General features: G+C 35.8%; 2 protein-coding genes across 3 annotated transcripts; one reads left to right on the forward strand and one right to left on the reverse strand.

Annotated features, from left to right (window-relative positions):
- Positions 1 to 823: 823 nt before the first annotated feature.
- LOC121413443 (tyrosine-protein kinase CSK-like) lies at positions 824 to 16,177 on the forward strand. Of its 2 annotated transcripts, XM_041606263.1 has the most exons (9): positions 824 to 978; positions 2,259 to 2,422; positions 4,761 to 4,908; positions 6,666 to 6,818; positions 7,721 to 7,865; positions 9,185 to 9,304; positions 12,185 to 12,363; positions 15,136 to 15,270; positions 15,980 to 16,177. In XM_041606263.1, exons 1-9 carry the CDS (start codon positions 946 to 948, stop codon positions 16,175 to 16,177), a joined length of 1,275 nt encoding a protein of 424 aa, XP_041462197.1. In that variant the 5' UTR covers positions 824 to 945. The 2 variants fall into 2 exon arrangements, with proteins under 2 accessions (XP_041462197.1, XP_041462198.1); XM_041606264.1 differs by lacking the exons at positions 824 to 978; positions 2,259 to 2,422 and adding an exon at positions 2,670 to 2,982.
- Positions 16,178 to 17,130: 953 nt separating this feature from the next.
- On the reverse strand, positions 17,131 to 18,059 carry LOC121412812. The gene is made up of 2 exons (XM_041605573.1): positions 17,511 to 18,059; positions 17,131 to 17,327 (listed from the first exon to the last, which is right to left on the reverse strand). Exons 1-2 carry the CDS (start codon positions 17,749 to 17,751, stop codon positions 17,131 to 17,133), a joined length of 438 nt encoding a protein of 145 aa, XP_041461507.1. The 5' UTR covers positions 17,752 to 18,059.
- Positions 18,060 to 21,307: the final 3,248 nt, after the last annotated feature.

Genomic DNA, 21,307 nt, shown 5'->3' on the forward strand with positions numbered 1-21,307 from the left:
GTATAAGAGGACAGGAAGCAGAGATGCAGATCTGCTTTTTGCCAAAATTCATTTTCACTGAGGAGCTGCATTAATTTGAATTCCCTGCCTGAGTCAGTTGTAAGTGCAACTAGTCTCAATCAGTTTAAATCAGGACCCGAAATTTTTTTGCATAACCATCCTCTGAAGCAGAGTCTGCCAAACAATAGGTGCCCCCCTGGCACTTTCATTGTATGAGCCTGACATTCAACTGCCTCTGCTCTAAAGTACAGACCTTGCAAAAAAATATATATGTATGCATAAGCATATTGCTCTATGTCTTATCATCCAAGTGTAGACTCTGTGGCCCTTAACATGAACTCCGGTTTAACTTTGACCTAGGTCTGAATCTGCTAAAATTATGGGAAGCCAAACATATCAAAATTTATTCACATGGTATGTTTGTTATGTTTCCTGTGCTCTTTCCTAGTTGGTGAAGACAAATATCTTATCAGACAGTTAGGAATGATTTGAGATTCAAATGAGCTGATACTGAGAACCTCCACTTTTAGAGGTTTATGTCACGATTGGCCTTCCATATTTAAACCACAACCTTAGACCAGCGTTTGAATTAAACCTGGCTTCAGAATACAGACCAGGGGGTTGTCTCATAAAGCTGTTCTAAAGTTAAGAGCGACTTTGTGAACAACTGGTGATCCTTTCTTGTGGTAAATGGTATACACCAAAATGTCAATTTGCGATGGTAAAGCGCGTAAGAAATGATCACCAGACGTTCTTAAAGTCACTCTTAACTTACAAGCAGCTTTATGAAACACCCACATGTGACCGTACCTCTAGATTTCATGTCAAGTTTAACTGTAACTCCCTTGGCAGGCTCCGAGAGATGTTCCTGATCATGCAGCCCTTGATGAAGAAACAAAGAATAACCTACAGACAATCCTTGAGGAGAGCGCATACTGTGAGGAAATGAGACACAACACTTGCCCCCAATGCCCAAAGGTAATATATGGTCAGTTCCCCCATGTCTGCGCGGTCTCCCAAGTCTGCGCACCCGCGTATCTGCGCGATTCTAGTACAAAGAAGATACGCAACGGGCACGAACTTTACACATGCAATACATAGGCAGGTATTCATTTAAAAATCTGACTCAAAATGGTGGAAAAATAATGAATTCAGGGCATTTCATGTGACGGCCTAAAAATGCAGCCTTTGTCATCGAAATCCCCGAATCGTGTGCAAAGTGAATGCATGCGCAGACATGGGGTACCATTTTTTTTTTCAATCTGAAAATGGCTGCCCGAGGTTTTTTCAAGAAAATCTTATATTTTCTTTCATTTTTTAATGAGAAATTTGGTACACTTACTCTTAACAATGTAAGGAACACTATTAACCAAAATATGTTGTGAAATAAGAAGAAATTCATGTTAAATCTTAACTCAAATTGTTAGGTGCGCAGACTTGGGGCCCACCATCATACATATCTATGTTGGCTCAGTTGGTAGAGTGTCTGTCTTACAACTGGGAGTTCAAACCCCAGTGACATCAGACCAAAAGACGTTGAAAGATGGGAGTTGCTTCTACCCTGTTTGGTGTTCAATGATTCAATGGATAGAGCAATGTTGATCTGGTGCTGCTCGGTGGCTGCTGGGCCGACAATCAATTGGGCAAAATGAATGTTCGAGGTGTTTCTATTTCAGATGTCTTTTCGAACAATAAGAAAATATGGATTTTCATTTAGCAAAGAATAAGGGGGAGAAGCATTATCCATTTGTATTCAATTCAGGCCTATATACATTGTTTCCCTCTATGCATCATGTTTGACTTGATACTAGCAATCACATAAACATAAAACACATGATTTGACTTTCAAATGCACGCAAAAAATACCTGGGGCTGTTTCATAAAGCTGTTCGTGATCTGACTGGTGAACCTTTCTTTCGCATTAAACCATCGCCAATGAACATTTCGGTTTATGCCATTTACCAGTAGAAAGGTTCACCAGTCGTTCTTAAAGTCCCCCTAACTTATGAACAGCTTTTAGTATGAAACACCCTCCAGGTTAAACCTACAGTAGAAATGTGTGTCATATGACCATCTCATAGCCAACCATTTGTGTAGGATTGTCATGTGTTAGCCAACCATTTGTGTAGGATCCACATACTTATATTCTTACTTATACAGTTTAGCATGTAGGGACATACAATCTGCTATGTGCAATGTGCTCTTTGTAATGTATCACATTTTTCTTTTCTTTTTTTATAATCGACTTTGATCCACAGACAAAATTTCATGTGGAATTTTTTAAGGAGTGCTATCGGAATGGAACGCTTGACCGGTGTGACCACTGCAAGGAGATGGTCAAAGCATACTGGAATCATAGCGAGAGCTGCACGTCAGACCGATGTGTGCTGCCATTTTGTGGCTTCATCAAGGATCTATACAGGTAGGTATGTCTGGTAAATTGCCTACTTATCTGCGCCTGCTTTGTCTAGCGAGAGCTGCACGTCAGACCGATGTGTGCTGCCATTTTGTGGCTTCATCAAGGATCTATACAGGTAAGTATGTCTGGTAAATTGCCTACTTATCTGCGCATGCTTTGTCTAGCGAGAGCTGCACGTCAGACCGATGTGTGCTGCCATTTTGTGGCTTCATCAAGGATCTATACAGGTAAGTATGTCTGGTAAATTGCCTACTTATCTGCGCCTGCTTTGTCTAGCGAGAGCTGCACGTCAGACCGATGTGTGCTGCCATTTTGTGGCTTCATCAAGGATCTATACAGGTAAGTATGTCTGGTAAATTGCCTACTTATCTGCGCCTGCTTTGTCTAGCGAGAGCTGCATGTCAGACCGATGTGTGCTGCCATTTTGTGGCTTCATCAAGGATCTATACAGGTAGGTATGTCTGGTAAATTGCCTACTTATCTGCGCCTGCTTTGTCTAGCGAGAGCTGCACGTCAGACCGATGTGTGCTGCCATTTTGTGGCTTCATCAAGGATCTATACAGGTAGGTATGTCTGGTAAATTACCTACTTATCTGCGCATGCTTTGTCTACTTTACATATGGTCTCTTCCCATATAGCCTAATCCTAGTTTGTTTTCTACCAGTTTGTGTTTTAACCATTTAGTCTAATTGCCATTCAGCCCATTTTCCATTTTGTCTTATTTATAGTTAGACTAAACCCATTTGGTGTAATATCCACCTGGGCAGCGTCTTACAAAGAGCTATGATTGATCCGATCAATCGTAACTCTATGGAAATCCATCAGTGTCATAATTTTTTATGCAGGAATTTGCAAAATGTCCTTTGTAAACAAATAGGAACACACCATATTGTCAAAAAATCATTAAATTTGTATGGATATACATTCATATCTAGACATGTTTTGAACAAACATGCAATTTACATGTTGACTTTGCTGGCTTTCCATAGTTGCAAGTGATCGGATCAATCACAACTCTTTGTAAAACAGGCCCCTGGTCTGACACTATATGGTTGCATGATCTGTTTGAGAACCAAATTTTTATTTGACAAAGCAAAACTAATATGAAGACAAAGTGAAAATGCGACCAACGGGAATTGCACTAAATGAGGATCAGACTATATGAGTACTAGACCAAATGTGGTGTAGACTACATGATAATTATACCAAATTGTGACTATCGGATGAATGCTTTTAGACCAAGTGAATGTAAATTGATAACCTTATCGCCCTTTGTCCTTCAGCAAGAAATTTACCCACATGTGCTGCACTCAACCCAGGTGAGGTGAATGGGTACTTGGTAGGAAGAATTGAGCTCCTACATGAGTAGCACAGCTGAAGCCAGGGTATTAATAGCAGTGTTTTCTGTCCTTGGGCAAAAAAGGCTTCATAAATCAAGCTATTATTATTATTATCGGATAGATGTTTTTGAGAAAGTTAGTCAAAATTGTATGCACACCAAGTAATTGATCTATTCTTTTGTAAAATTTTCAGTTTAATAATAGCTTAATAACACTGTTCCTTGACCTGGTCTAACAACACTTAATTTATATGATTAAAATATGTGTTAACAAATAATTGTTTTCAAACAAATATTTACATGTATTTGACAGAGTGCAAAATGATATGTAGATGAATTGGAAATAAGATCACATATGTGTGTGTTTTTAATGGAACACCAGCATCACAGTCCTAGTGAGTGTTATACCATATGGACCGTATTCTGAAGTTGGGTTTAATTTAAACTCTGGTTTAAAGTTGTAGTTTAACTATGGATAGCCAATAGTGGCATTCTAAAAGTATAATTTCAATGTATCAGCTCATTTTTCCTCTCAATTCATTCTTAACTGTTTCAACAGGATAAATATGACAGCTCTCTTCACCATTCACAAGTTAAGAAAGAGCGCAGTAAGCATAGGAAACGTGCAATGTAAGATAATGTTGACATTTTTGGCTTTCCATAAATTAGTACAGAGTTAGACCATGGTCTAATATAAGCTGCCTTCAGAATACAGGCCAATGGGTTCAGCTACGATAGGGTTAGATGATCTCATAATTACACCATCTTTTAGAAGACCTCGATTGGATACAAACTGAACAAACCTCGTCAATTTATTGGCATTCATCTGTATTTGCCGCTGTCCACCCAAGTGTAGTAGTATCCAGTTGGAAGGAATTCCTTGAATGCTCAAGCATCTGATCAGGATAGCCGTTCTGAACCCGGGGTAATTGTATGCAGTGCTTAGAAACATGGTATTCATCGCTAAAATGTTGCATGTTATTATTATTATTGTCTTTGCAGTGAGACGGGGCTTCTTCATGACCTTGATATGCGTCGCTGGGAGGATGTGTTAGGATGTTTGATGAGAAAGAAAGAATTGGAGGTTTTAGAAAGACTTCATGAACTGGAAGAGTTGCATCGTCCTACTGATGACGGAGTGGAATTATGGGTAAGTCACATTTGTGGACAGGGTATTTTCATTATTTGCAGTGTGAGCACGTCGTGGTCTAGTGGTTCTGACTCTCGCCTTTCAAACAGAGGGTCGTGGGTTCGATTCCTAGCCATGGCATGTTTTCCTTCATTAAGAAATTTATCCACACTATGCTGCACTCAACCCATGTGAGGTAAATGGGTACCGGCAAGAAGTAATTCTTCAAAAAACTGTGCGCAGCAGAATCGGTAGACTAGCTTAGCCGGGGTAATATAGGAGCGCCTTGAGCACCTAGCAAGGAGGATACGTGCCCTATACAAATCCTGAATTTTATTATTATTACGTTACATCAAGAGATGGACATATAACCCATTGCCTATTGGTACCTTGTGGGGGGGGGCCATTAAGATCTCAGCCACCGATCGCGCGAGCGACGCAAAAATCATGCTGGTATTGTGCGATGTAATCTACAAGGCTGTATGGAAAAATTTTCCAAAATAATGAGATTTTATTTAATATAAATTAATTATGCTAATTTATGCATAAATCATACTTTTTGCACTAATTCACTAAATAAAGCTCCTAGAATGCTATTTTTTAGTAAAAATATTCTTTGTAGCATTCTTAACAATCGCAATTAAAAAAACCTCGGTTTGGAAATCAATTTCTTATGTATTTTAATGTTTTATGAATTTCTTATGTATTTCTTTATTTTTTTACTTTTCTTTTATTGTTTTTTCAATGGAAATCGTTCTAGACTTAATTCTGATCATAGACAAGGTAAAATTAATTAAGTTTAATCAGTAAAAGTAGAAATGATACATTTATGAATTTTGGCTAAATACACAATTTGCATTGGATTTGTACATGAAATCACGGTTATGAGCAATTTTGGGTCTGACATGCACTTATAAAATGTTGCGTAATGTCGTAACCGCGTTCCTGGGCGTTACAAATTTGGTCTCAAAATTTGCGTGAGACTTGAAAGTAAAAAGTCAGTAAGCGGCGAGGTCAAAAAATTTTACGCAGCAGATATATCACGAAAATTGTTGAGGGGGGGCCATTATGCCCCCCCCCCCCGGAGAATTAGGGTTAAAGGTCACACAAGATTTTACACTGATTGTATACACAGCCAGTGATGTGATTCATGCTGATATACATGTAACATTAACAACATAGTTTTGACACAAACAAAATAATGATATTAATTACTTGTATATCATTTGTCAAGTATCAATCTCTACTTGTTTCCAGAGGAACTTCGAAATTTCTGACTCTAGCCCAGCATCCTTTTACAGTGTTCAATTATTCCTTTTATATTTATCTATTTATGTATGTATGTACGTACGTATTCATTTATTTATTTTCATTTTATTTTATTTATTTTTTTTTTTATTTCAGCAGGGTAGACCCATTAGTAATTGAATACTGTTTTTCTCAATATGAGTATATTTAGTATTTTTCTCTTTCTTTTTTTCACTTCTTGAAAAAAATTGGGGTTGGGTTGCCCCAATGCAGTGCTGCTCTTAATTTCTATCGCACTTTGTTATACATTTTAAATAATAATATTATTAGAGGGTACAGTAGTGGAGTATTAAAGTGACCTAGCTTTCAGAAATAAAGTTTAGTTTGAAATGTTTCGTGACAAAATAAATAAAAGATTAAACAAGCTGTTTGTAGTTTTTTTACGTTATTTCACAGAAGTCATTTTTTACCCATGTCATTCAGTTTATTTTCATTTTCTTTACATTTTAACTTGCTGATTTTTTTTTCAGAGTTTTGATGCAAACGCAGAAAGTTTCTTGAGGAGGGGCCAGCCTTTCGCTCAACTGACAACAGAGGGCAGACTTTGCAAATTTGGGCACTTTACTCCCATCCATTGCAAAGCCAAGAAGCGGGAGCACGAGATCAGTATTGTCATTAAAAAGGTAATTTCTAATTTCCTCTGGATTATATGTTTAACATTGTGATGGTATTGGTATAAGAGAAGACTTGTTAGAGAGAGGACCTGGACATGTGTATAATAATTAAACCCTTGGCTACTGACTTCTGTGATTCCTGTAGGCTTTGTAAACGGATCGTCTGGTTCGAGTAGGCAGTGGGTTAATTTGCTTGTTGGCAATAAACATTTATTGAAATGTTTGTGTAACAGGTCCCAGGAGTACTAGTCATGTAGAAATCATAAATTGTAAGAATGAGAAGGAAGGGAGAATTAAAGATAAATTCCAGTATTGGTAACGATCTCAAAATGACTTTTACAGAATCTAATATAATGACCACCCAAGTGTCTGTTTGTATGAATAAAAAATATGTGCCAAAGGATTCTGGAAGAAATTGTGTACTAGTAATTGCTGAGAAATCAGCAAAATAAGCGCGGATTTGGTCACTTCCGTCGGGTCTTTATTCCAGCAATAATAATACACTGTCCCACGTGTACCTATCTCTGTTGGTGATCTTCAGTGTGAACATTTTTCAGCGTAGATTTCAAGATTTCACAAAGTTCAGTTTATGTAACTGTACCAGATCTAGATCCTCGATGATATACTGACATTTAAGCCTGGCTTTACAGACTTTCTCATGAAACCAGTGTTTACTGCAACTACTGGCATTTCTCTTTAAATGATGAAAAGGGGGAGTGGAGGAGGAGGACTAGCAAAAACAAGAATGAGATGAGGAGTATTAAAGACGATGATGAGGCCTAAGAGGCGGAGGGAGGGAAAGGGGAGATCGGTGGAGAAGGTGGGGAAAAAAGAGAAGACAAGTAGTAAGTTTTCTTTCAATAGAAGATGATAAGTAGAAAGTATCATGCTAATCACTATCCCTCATCCAGGTTCGATGGTGTTCAAATTTGACATCTACTCTCCCGAAACTCCACTCTAAGAGTTCACCAAGCCTCAAAGATATCATCTCAACATGTCTGTGGCACAAGAAATTGAAAGGAGATAAGCTTCTCATTTGCTCAACCTACCTCTCCGGTAATATAAATCTTCTCTATTCTTCTTGAAATCTCTTGTCTACAGTATTGGCAATAAAACTCTTTTGCGGTATTCTGAATACTGGTTTTGATTTGGCAATGGTCTAATGCATTGGATAAATATTTTGGAAGCTGAAACTTTCTAAATTTGTGTAGAATATATGTTCATATCAGGGGCCGCGGAACCAGGGGGGCTTCAGCCCCCCACTTTTTTCCAAAACCGTGTACAAAAATGTAAAAATTTACCATATGATTGTGATTTTTACGTGGTCAGCACCCCCACTTTGAAAACCGTTCCACGACCCCTGTATATCCTTGTACTCTTATTTCCAAGCGTAATCAGCACATTCAGTGAGCATATGTCACTAAGTATCTTGACATTGAATGTTTTCTCACAGGAAGTTATGCATGGAAAAAAGTAATATTCAAATAATTTGAGTAACTCATTACCAATTTGCTATGGAAATATTGTTTGAATGATTGTTCCGAAGTATATAATGATAGTATTTGATTACTGTAATGGTCATGCAAAGCTAGAACAATACAAAACTTACACACAGGTGTCACAATGAATTGTGCATTTCTCAATACATGCAACTTCATTATAATGTGCATCCAGGGGGGCGTTTCATCAATATTTTCGTCCGACAAGTTGTCAGATCTGACATCTTTCCATGATTTTGATTGGCTGAGAGGCACTGTTCCTATGGTAACTGTCGGATAAAACGTCTGACAAGTCCTTTCATGAAACACCCCCAGATGAGAGATTGCTCAATGACAGTGCACTCATGGCTAGGCATTGATCACAGTGTTTCTCTTTCAAAGTGATTATTAACCTCATCTAAAACCTGCAGTTTTCCTGAGATCTCATTTGTAGCTCTAATGATTAATCTTTATTCTTCCTTCCATGTACCGTGGAATCATCCATCAGTTAATATTTCTTTTGATTATACATTCACACTCACATCTGTCGGGGAAAGTATTGTCAACCACCACTCAAAAATTGGCTTCTCATTATGAAACATGTTGATGGTGCATGTATCCTGAAATGCATGAATTGTCTGAGAGAAAAGTACCATTTAGTAATATTGCCTTCTGATATGAAGATCATTTTACAAAACTTTTCAGGATATGTATGTCGTATCATCTTAACGCTACTCTTGATATTGTGATTTATTTTATGAAATAACATGACATGAACGCTCAAATTCTCACAAGTATTTCAATATTAGATTTTGTCCTTTATACATGTAGTTCTGAGGGTCAATGAAAGCTAATTTTTAATCCTGATTATTACTTTCAATCTCCTCAATCTTGTAGAAAGAAGTCTGTCATCCTCTCTGAACTCTCTCGGGGGCACTCTTGAAAAATACTGGATGGAAGCATGTAAAGCCGCTGTTAAGCTCCATGAGTCAAACATACTCTACCTCAACTGGAAAGGTACGTATACATATATTTTTACTAATTTTAAAGTTGATTGATGGAAGGCTTTACCCCTGTTGTTTACAGGGATGATGTGTGTGGCAGGGTAAAGATAGTCTGCAGGTGCAGACCCTGAATGAAACTCAGATCAACAAATGGGTCTTCACACAAGACTAGCACATATCACTTGCTGTTTCAAGAGGAACCTTCTGTACAGAAATTATTGTAGGCTGTGTATTCAGACTCTGATAACTTGAGTGAAGGGTTTGCACAGCAGACTAGAATGAAAAGGTACTCTTTAGAGCCAACTTCAAAACCAATTAGAATGGTATTTTATGATAAGGGTGACATGTGGGGCACTTTGACATCAATTTTGGGTACCAAATCAGTCATATGTTTTAACTGCAACTTTGCACTTGATTACTGTTCTTCTTTTTGCCACAAGGCATATGAAGTGATTTGCTATAGTTAAATCTAAATTATAGTAGTTGCAGTAAAACACTGATTTCGTGAGAAAGTCTGTAAAACCAAGGTTAAGTATTACTATATCATCGTCGATCTTGATCTGGTACAGTTACATAAACTGAACTTTCAAGATTCGAGATTTTTTTAGAACAAATGATCGCAGCTTGTTACAGCTGAAGCAATGTTACAAAAGAATAAAGAAATTACAAAAATAATTACGGTAAAATCATGATAATAATGAAGAAGTGATCTTAGCTTTGGAAAGCCTTGAAAAAGTACATTTGTTGGAAAAATGATTTACTCCTAAAATATAAAATTATTGTGATGTAATATGGGTTTAAAGAAGAATTAGAAGGAAATTTGTTGTAACGGCTTTCAGTAGATTCAGTATTGATAATTGAAAATGATAAAAGAGCAGCAAATATAATTGTCTAATATTACAGCAACTTAAAGAAAGTAAGGGAAATAAAAGGGAAGAAATCAAGAACAATTACCAAACAATTATGCTAAATTAATGAAATTGTAAACTAATAAGAAACATTTTCAATATGTATGTACAATAAACAATGGATACAATAATTGCCATGGTAATTAAAAGTGTAAAAAAAATAATTAAGAACAAATAACACCACCAGTCAGCCACTTCTGACTCAAAACTACACCACAAAACAGAAAACAATAGACTCGGTCCATTGAGTCTACTGCTCTCTGTCCCACAATGCAACAGCGATCCAGAAGCAGCCGACTGGTACTGGGTGTTGACAGATCTACAGTTTAGAGTTCAATAAGCGGATAAGGTACGGTACGCGCTTTTGCGATACCTTTCCGTCCGACATCTAATTTCAGTGAGTCTGTGACTGTTTCGGAGCTCTCGATGTGATAACCTTGCAGGTGGGAGCCAGTCACGAAAGTTCTTGAAAAGCTGTAAGGCAAACTTTTGACACAATTCATCTCTATGGTCCCTCAGAGTGACCAAGGTGCAACGCTTCATAGATAGTTCATATGATTCATACTCCTTACCTAACATCAATCTCAGTGCTCTCTTTTGGATAGATTCAATCGCTGCAATTTGTTGGTGGGTCAATGACGAATGCCATACCACGCAGCAGTATTCCAAAATTGGGCGGATGTACGAGGTGAACACAGTTGTGAGGTCAGATAATGGCATCCCAAAACGTTTGAGCATCTTTATCAGATACAACTTCCGAGAAGCCTTGGAAGTTATATAATTCACATGCTCATCCCACTTTAGATCATTTTTGATAATGACCTCAAGAAGCTTCACCTGGGGAGCGTTTCATGAAAGGACTTGTCGGACGTTTTATCAGACAAGTCCTGTTTTATCCGACAGTTACTATAGTAACAGTGCTTCTCAACCAATCAGAATCCAGGAAAGTTGTCAGATCTGACAACTTGTCGGACGAAAATATTGATGAAATGCCCCCCAGGTCACAATAAGGGAACGTTTGGTTTGAGAGATGAATCTGTGGTGGTGGTAATTGCTGGCAAGTAAGAATTGATTCCTTTAATGCAGTAAGCACTGCTTATAGAGTGATAGCTTGAGCTTATGCCATGGTAGATGCACTATGGGCCACATCATACAAAGAGTTACGATTGATCACATTGTCCTTTTTTTCAAGAAAACAATGAATGTATAAATATGTACCGTATATCAGATCTACAAATTATTTTGAACAATCACACATTTTAAATGTTGACGTTGCCGGTTTTCCATATAGTTGTGGTGGTCTAGATCAATCGCAACTCTTTGCAAGACGGGACTCAGCTATGCATGAGCCTTTCAATAACTCTTTGTAAGGTTATGGGCATTATGTGTAATGTATTTATGGATGTTCTGTGACTCGATGACCCAAATTCACAAAGGTGGTTTTGAAAAGTCATTGTTAAATCCATGGTTTATGCAGATTTCCTGTATAAATTACACTTAATTTAGCGCGTATTGGGCACGTGTATAAAATTGTCCAATGCTGATGCTTGTTTTTGTCACAGTGCACCAAATTGACGCCTGTTACCATGGTAAAATACACTTTTTTATTCATGAGTCCACTGTTTGAAGAGTGGGAATGAATAAAATAGCCTGGATAACCATAGCAACAGGCATCAATTTGGCGCACTGAGACAAAAGCGCGCGTCAGCATTTTATACACGTGCCCGATACGCGCTAAATTAAGCGTAATTTATACAGGAAATCTGCATAAAACCATGGATTGAACTATGGGTTTTCAAAACCACCTTTGTGAATTCGGGCCATTATGTCTGCCTTGTATCCTCTGGCAAGAGGCACTGTAAATTTCATGCTATCATTATCATATAACAAATTGATCAATGGCAAGGAGTGCGTATCTGACCAATCAGAAACCTTCTTTCATATGACCTGCTTTTAATACTTTTATTTACCATTTTATTTTTCAGTGGATCATTTGGTCGTGACCCCTGATCGTGTGAAGCTGTGTAACTTTGACTATGCTGTAGACATTTCATGTAGCTCATCTTATGGGAATCTGAGAGGGTCCCTCTGTGAAGACTGGAGAGGAACGGATGTTCCGGAGCGTGTGAGAAAGGGGCTGGATCCTCGAATAGCGCCTCCTGAGGTAAAGTGAAGGGGTCACTTTCACAGAAAACACAGATTTAGCATGGGATATTGTGTGCAAATGTCAAGATTCTCTCATACAGCATATTCACAGATTGTTATAAAGTTTATTGTACCTAATGATTAGTGTAATCTATCATTAAAATAAATGTTATTAACTACCGTAAGTAACGGTGTATTAACCGCACCCGTGTATTAACCGCTCCCCCAACTTTGGACTAAAAAAAAAAAAATAAAAATCTTTTCACATTTACATGCATATTTGAGGTACGAAGAAACAAAATCTAAGTTTTTAAGATTTCAAAGTATCCAAAGAGATTACTGGTATGCGGAAATCTGCTGTTCTTGATCAATTCATCTACAAATGTTAGAAAGAACGGTCCCGACAATATTGGCAACTTACACACTCACTCACCTCACAGTCACAGTGTACACACACACAGCACTGCCATTACATTGCAAACTACGATACAGTACCAGTCATGCCAGTACATCTTATCAAATTATGATCTGTGTCTTTCCCAGCATAGGAGGAAGAAACATTCACATTTCTTGCATCACAATCTCACAATCACTTTCAGAAATTTGATGTCTTAGCATGAATTTTGGATACGGGATTACAGGAAGGTTCAAGAAACAAAGAAATTGACATTTTTTCCAGTTGTTTTTTATGGCTTCGTGCCGTCTCTCTTGTGCGTGGTTTACATGGTATCTTACGAAAAGCAAACAGGAAGGAAAAAAAAAACAAGCTGGCGCGAAACGGGACTTTGAATAGCGCCAGCTTAAGTCGCACTATAACCACATTACAACGCAATCTCTAAGCTCACTCAACTCTCGCTCAGCGGTGACAAAATATTACCGAGTATACTTGGCGTCTCTTTTAAATTAGCCAGGGAACTTCACTACTTTGAATGGAGAATAAAGTCAAAATTAGTGTCATGAAGGTGGGTACGTTTGTTATGGACAACATTTAATTAATATTGTAATAATCGCTTCCCATTACCCGCGGCTCATACCCCTCTAAACGACATTGTCTGGGCGGCTACGCCCGGCCACTCGATGTGTTGTGAACTGGCAGACATCGTACATGTACGGGAGGGGTTACGGCGGGCTGGCTCAGACCCGTCACCGTGTATAAACCGCACCCCCGACTTTTGCTTCTATCCCGCCAAGAAAAAGGTGCGGTTAATACACCGTTACTTACGGTATACATATATATTCTTTATGTAGACAATTGCATAAAGTATGTATGTATATGAAGGACCATCTTGAAATGATTTGTAGCCACTTTGTGCTCCATATGAGATTATCATAGCTTGTATGAGTAGTTCCAGAAGTGATGTAAAAATTGAGAAAAATTGGTGTTGGATGTAGGCCTACAAAAAAGTAAATTATCTTATGGAATTAGCCATGTGTTGGGTCAATTTTATTTGTGCTATATATTTATAACTTGTTGCACCAACATGTGAAAAAGAGGTAAATTGCCAATTCGTCTACTGCCAACTTGTCCACTCACCAAATGGTCTACTTTCATTTAGTCTAATGCCATTCCGTCCATCAACCTTTCGTCTAACAACCATTTGGTCCATTAATCATTTGGTCTAATCATCACTTCGTCTAATTACCATCTCGTCAATGACCATTTGGTCTAATTGGTCTAATATCCATTTCATTTTCATTCATTGTGCACAATTAACACTTTGTACAATTAGACCAAATGCTTTATTAACTAAATGGCTATTGGACCAACTGGCTATAAGACGAAATGGTGAGTGAACAAATTTGCAATTAGATCATGTGGATAGTGACGGTAGACCAAATGATAGTTGACGAGTTGGCAATAGACAAATTTGCATTAGACAAATTAGAAATAAACCCACAAAAAAAAATAATTAGTTCATAAGTTCATTTTATTTGTCTTCCAACTTTGAGTTTGAATACATGACAAACATACAAGTGTGTACATGTATGAAACAATAAGCAGAGTACATGATAAAACATACAGGTATACATAAAAACAGAGTGTGAAGAAAAACATTGTTTTTAAATACATTATACAGCTTAAGACAGAAAAGAAATGATTTTAAAGGAAGACGAGGAGACCTAAGTCAAGCAAGGCTTGTAAATTAGGGTTCCTCATTACGAATTCAAAGAAGATTGGATAAACAGCACAGAAATGGCCATATAATATGATAACTAAAGAGAGAGGCGGGGAGAGACCACCAGAGGCCACAGCAAGAGATTTCTAATCCCACGATCACGCACATCACTACTGAAGGATACGTTCTTCCCAAACACCATCCGTTTGTGGAACGGTCTACCTGAAAATGTGGTCATCTCACCATCGATCGACATCTTCAAGACACGAGTCAGAGATGTCGTCTTAAACTAACTCAAAATATGAGAACAATTTGTATATAGTGTATATGCGTTCGTTTTTGGACTTATTTTCATCGAGCTTTGCTACGAGCAACACGTTTAATTAGCCGATAGACAACCAACTGTTGTGCGACGATACTCCGTGGAGGTTTATGCACACTACTGGAAGAAGAAGAAGAGAGAAGAGGGACACATTTATGTACAAAAGGGACAAAAAAGGGGACATGAGGACAGAGACCAGCCAGGCCCGGGAAAGGGGGGATGAAACATAGATAATTTAGCATTAACTAATAAATAACACACGAAAAATAGGCTTTACGAATCACTTATTCACTTCCATAGTTACTCAGTAAATAAGATTTCAATTTTTGTTTCTCTATCTTCTGACTTGAAGGTGCTAGATGGAAGAGGATTGACTGTGAAGTCAGATACATGGGGTCTGGGATGCCTCCTATATCAGCTATACAATAATGGATGCCTCCCATATCGTGATCTCAGTCACCTGAGCGATGATGCCATCAGGGAGGAGGTAAGATTAGTCCATTTTTCAATTAATTTTTTTGTGGAGCCAGTTTGTATTACATCTTCGAAGCATCCGTTCAGACAAATTTACTATAACATTATTTGGGGGGGTTTGCACAATATTCTTGTTTTGCATGTATAGCTATAAAAAATCCTTTGAAATATATTCATTCATTCATTTATTTATTTATTCATTCATTTATTTATTCATTCATTCATTTATTTATTTATTCATTCATTTATTTATTCATTCATTCATTCATTTATTGATTGATTGATTTATTTATTCATTTTTTACAGGATTTATCTATTTATATATCTGTAAATTCGGCAATTACAATATGCAATAATTATTCAACGATTTATGAATGAAAACAGAATCGTGGGTGGGCACATGTATCTTAGTTGTCTGATATTGGGAGAAAGAGTCAAAGATTCTCAACATACTCTGCTCATTTACATTTACGGTAAACAGAAATATTTGTTTAATTCACAGAAAATGTGTATTCAAAGATAATATATCAGTACAAAATATGAATTTCCACTACTTTAGATGTTATGTTTAATTTCTATAAAAAAATGTTATGCCTTCGCACACTGCGTGAACGTAATGGCAAATGTATAGAAAGAGAGATGAGTAAATATCTTGTTATAGCTCATTTATTGACTCTGTCAATATAAGGTTTTTTTATACAATATTCATACATATTATACAGAGACTGAGGGTGAAGGAAGAATATTCTGAGCTGGTCAAAGATTCACCTAAGACCAGATTATTGTCGGAGCTATGCTGGAAGCACGATCCGATGGAACGAAAATTACCAGGACAATTAGAAAAATGCCTTCAAGCCTACAATGACTTTGATCTACATCAGCAATGTAATGATATCATGATACAGATTAATGGCAATTAACTTGTGGAAATGATGGCAATCATGAAAAGTTTATTAAATTCTTATGTCTGTGGCATAAGATTATGTTCAGATGGATACATAAAGAATCGTGATATGGTTCCGTGGTACCCTTGTCCGTGATTTGGTAATATTGACTTGGCAACACTGTGAAGCAGGAGCTCTATGGCAAAACATACAGTCAACAGATGAATTCATGAAAAATTCATGATAAAAGAATCACTGATTGCTTCAAAAAGATATAGAAATTAGCAAGCGATTTGAAGAGCGTTTCATCTCCATTTGTCATCAAAGTTGTCAGACATGACAACTTTCCTTGGTTTGATTTGCTTAGAAGCACTGTTACTATGACGACTGTAGGACAAAACAGACTTTGTCGGGTAAAACGTCCAAAGTGTAATTTCACGAAACGTACCCAGATTTTCCAGGTTTTTTTCTTCTTAGAATAAGATGATTAATGTGTAGGTGTCCACGTGTGCATACACAGTGTGTTTCTTTTGAGAATCTTGAATCAGTACTTGAAGGATGATGATGATCCACAGTATTTATATTACGCCATGTTTCTGATAAAAAACATCAATAGTGGCAGGCTCAAAAAGCTAATTAAACAAGCTTATTACTACACGTCTGCTGAAATAAGTGAGTTTTGAGGGATTTGAAGAGACAGAGATATAATATGGAACTAAACTGATATTCATGCAACATTCTACCTCTTTTGTATTCTAACTGAATTAGATTAACTATTGCTAGATTTACTTGACCTAGATTTAGGCAAACTGAATTGTTACTAAATTTAATCAAACTGGATGTACTAAAACTTGATATACTCAAAGTAGATTTACTCAAACTAAATTAACTCAAACTAGATTTACTCTAACTAGATTTACTCAAATTAGATTTACTCTACCAGATTTACTCAAACTAGATTTACTCAAACTAGATTTACTCAAACTAGATTAACTCAAACTAGATTTACTCAAACTAGATTCAGTCAAACCAGATTTACTCAAACTAGATTTACTCAAGCCAGATTTACTCAAACTAGATTCACTCAAACTAGATTTACTCAAACCAGATTTACTAAAACTCGATTCAGTCAAACCAGATTTACTCAAACTAGATTCACTCAAACTAGATTTACTCAAACTAGATTAACTCAAACTAGATTCAGTCAAACCAGATTTACTCAAACTAGATTTACTCAAGCCAGATTTACTCAAACTAGATTCACTCAAACTAGATTTACTCAAACCAGATTAACTAAAACTCGATTCAGTCAAACCAGATTTACTCAAACTAGATTCACTCAAACTAGATTTACTCAAACTAGATTAACTCAAACTAGATTTACTCAAACTAGATTCAGTCAAACCAGATTTACTCAAACCAGATTTACTCAAGCCAGATTTACTCAAACTAGATTCACTCAAACTAGATTTACTCAAACCAGATTTACTAAAACTCGATTCAGTCAAACCAGATTTACTCAAACTAGATTTACTCAAACCAGATTTACTCAAACTAGATTCACTCAAACCAGATTTACTCAAACTAGATTTAATCAAAACCAGCTCCATACTAAGTGGGATAGCTTGATTTGTTAGATGGATAAAATAAAAATACCAGTGAAAGTAAAAGTGAAAAAAAAATATCAGTGAAAATTAGAAGAAAAAGAAAAAAATATTAAACAGTTATTCATACTTGAATTCTTTTAATGATAAAGCCAATGTATATCCCCTGTTGAAGTCATTCAGAAATTCTTCAGAACCCTACATGTAATTTATCAACAACAACTCTTACAAGTTTATAAAAAAGTTTTCAGAAGTGATCAATGTATACATTTGCCTATGTAAGTATACCATCATTAAATTTAGACCTGCAATATCTAAATCAACTGCTACATATCGAGTAGAAATTTGCTTCACTAAAAAAAAATTACATTAGATGTAGAATGTCATTTAGTCATTTCTTCTTTCTTCAAGTCATATGCTTCCTCTTTTATATCTTTCACTGTCGTTCAAGTACCGCAGTATATTGTTTATAACTCTTAATTTGTGACCGTAATATATTCCTCCCAGTTTATCTTTTCTTCCTCTCTCTCCATCTTCGTCTTTCATTCTTACCACCATTTTATGTTTCGAAATATTTTTCTAGACATTACTTAGTCTGCTGGGCAAACCCTTCACTCGAGTTAAGGGTCTGAATGTGCAGCCTACTCATGCCTTGTGTACTGAAGGCTCTCTCGCTCAGGCAAGTTTTGTATGTGCTAGTCTTTACGTGGAGGTACACTTGTTGATCAATGTTCCAATCAGGGTCTGTGACTGCAGACTAATCATTACTTGCCATCATTAACAGGATTTTGTTTCAGTCTTAAAAAAATTCGACCAAGGTCTGGTTTCACAAATCGCAAAGATTGATCACTAGACTGATATTTTGACTGATTGCCATGATCATTATGTGAAATTGATCTTAAATAAACAACCCAATGATCAATTGTTGATTTCATGTGATTGGGTCCCTGGGTGAGTGTTTAAATGAGGATTATAAGTGGGTTGGTTCAATGACATTTGCTCTGGCGACAATTGCTCCAATGGAAAGTCTGCATGTTAAACCAAACCAAACGTAAAACTTTACCCCCAAAATTAAATACGCACTAATCTTACTCTTTACATTATTCTGAACCCAAAACTCTTATTACATCCTAGCTCTAACCCTATGCCCTCTGAGATGTCAAGACCAGATCAAATGTCGCAGGAGCATATGTCATGTCACCTATAGGTGATCCAATGTCTTGCAATTCAAATTGTTTTGTTTATGATGTGAATCATTCAAAATGTTTTTAAAATTTTTGGGCACTAATGAAATTTGGATAATTACTGCCAGATACAGCAGTATTGAATATTGTATATATGGACACGATGTGCTTGTAAGAAAATGTAAATAGATAATTGCCCTGAGCTGAACTATACTAGTTGAAGAAGAAATTAGGAAAGAAAACAATATAAAGATTGTTTAATTTGCATTTTAATATGTATCATATAATTATGTATCATGGTCTGGGTACTGTAACAGTCTATGGCACTTTGAGACAGTTTTTAGGAGGAATGACTGTCTGATTTGTAATATATGAATAGTATGTATATAATATATATGTACTGTGTAGTTTGTGTGAGTGTTACATGAATTCAAGTTTGCATTCCATTTTATTTGATGTACAGTTCAAAATGTGTGTAAAATTTGTCGACCTTGACAAAGTATTGTGAAAATTTACAATTTTAGCCAAATGTTGTAAATTTTGCTTATGTTTATTTTAAAATCTATATTTTTTTCATAACTGAACAGTGTGATAAAAGTATGAAACTATAGTTTTGGATTTGAAATTGACAAGAGTCCTTATTTAGAAGTACTCCAATAATGTAACCATTCCTCTGTATGACGGTTCAGAGTATGTTTGAATTTATTATTGGATTCATCTTTTATTGTCAATATTGAATATTGAATTCTTTGTGTTCCCTATATTTATAAAAACATTATGAATTTGACAGAAAATACAATAAGTATGTAAAAATTGACATGATATTGCATATTGCATATTCATGCCTAAATGCATATACAGTTCATCAAAGTAATGTAAAACTTTACGAACTCTTTTACTTTGAATGAATTTTGATAAATAACCAACATTTAACTTGACTAATGTTATTCTATTTATTCAAATCTTATCATTTTTAGCCTGGGATACCCAATGCTTTTGGACTTTTCCGTGAATTCAGTTTTTAATTCAGTTTTATTCATCTTGTCATTTTCATTTATAATTTGGAAATATGAACTCACATATTAAGATATTAGACAAAAATAACAAAATCAAAAGAAAACTAGCAAAATACTAGCTGTGCCCAGTATTCATAGAGTATTATAACAGTTATATTATTGGAAACAAATTCATAAATGTAACACCAGTAAACAAAAGAAAGAATACAAACAGAAAGAACGATAAGATTTTCGATTATTCAACTATCAGGCCAACTTTTATGAAAGAATTCTTCGTGAATGATGAATAAATAACAATTAAGACAAGAAATTAAAGTATACAATGAAACAATCACAGAATCAATCGAACACAATCAAAAGACAATGATAATGAGGAACTTAGAAGTGTCATAAGGGTGTTCACACTAAAAATATGTGAATTGTCTTGTACTAATTTTAATATTATATTGATTTGATACTCAAAATCATGATATTTGGTAATACGTTTGCATGGAGCATAATGATGTATTATTTTCTATATTCTGATTAATATCCAAGTGATAAGTGTATGAATGAATATTATACATATTTGTGTTTATATTGTCATATTAAAATGTGTACAATGAAGGTCATCTGGTATGACTAAGTAATCATGTCATTAATTGGAATTTTATCTTTGTACATCTTATGAAGATCCTGCATGTACATTCATGTACAGGTGTATATGTTTCATGTTGTTGCTTTTATGCTGTCATGATTGCATTGATTCAAAGAATGTTTGTTTTATTTTTACTCATTATGTACAAGTTTATATTTTACCAAACTGGTTTTCTGGGAAAACTAAAACGCACAAAATCATTTTCACACAGATGTTTCATCTCTAAAGAGAAATTTGCTGCACTCGACCCAGTTGAGGTAAATGGGTACCTGGTAGGCATTCATTTCTTGAAATGTGTGTGCGCTGTAAGTACTTACGACCGCCACACTGAAGCGGGGGTAATGTCCTTTGCAAGCGCATAGAGGCGTTATTATTATCATTGTTATTATTATCATTATTATTATTATTGTTATTATTATTGTTATAATTCTTATCATTGTTGTTATTATTACTATTATTGTTATTATTGTTATTGTTGTGATTCTTATTGTAATTATTGTTAAAGAGTGAAGTAATTATATTAGGTTTTCCTTAAAAGCAATAAAACATCCAAGCTATATAAATGTCTTTTTTAAGCTAAGATTTATACACATGCTACATGCTATGTAGGTTTCATTACATTCAAAGTTGGTGCTGAAATTCAACTCTAAAAAAATAATTTTATTTTTTTCAGTACTAGATAAATCTTAAAACTTGCAATAATCATCATTTTGCCTTAGCTTTGC

Source organism: Lytechinus variegatus, chromosome 4 (genome assembly GCF_018143015.1).
Source record: "Lytechinus variegatus isolate NC3 chromosome 4, Lvar_3.0, whole genome shotgun sequence".
In the NCBI taxonomy this organism is placed as follows: Eukaryota; Metazoa; Echinodermata; class Echinoidea; order Temnopleuroida; family Toxopneustidae; genus Lytechinus; species Lytechinus variegatus.

Bases quoted from the DNA above. Each gene is read 5' to 3' on its own strand.
- LOC121413443 (XM_041606263.1), top strand. From the start codon at position 946: ATGAGACACAACACTTGCCCCCAATGCCCAAAG. The intron at 7,866-9,184 runs GTAATATAAATC...TCAATCTTGTAG, and splicing joins TTGCTCAACCTACCTCTCCG to AAAGAAGTCTGTCATCCTCT. The intron at 15,271-15,979 runs GTAAGATTAGTC...CATATTATACAG, and splicing joins ATGATGCCATCAGGGAGGAG to AGACTGAGGGTGAAGGAAGA.
- LOC121412812 (XM_041605573.1), bottom strand. From the start codon at position 17,751: ATGGAGCTGGTTTTGATTAAATCTAGTTTGAGTAAATCTGGTTTGAGT. The intron at 17,328-17,510 runs GTTAATCTAGTT...CTAGTTTGAGTT, and splicing joins TTTGAGTAAATCTAGTTTGA to AATCTAGTTTGAGTAAATCT.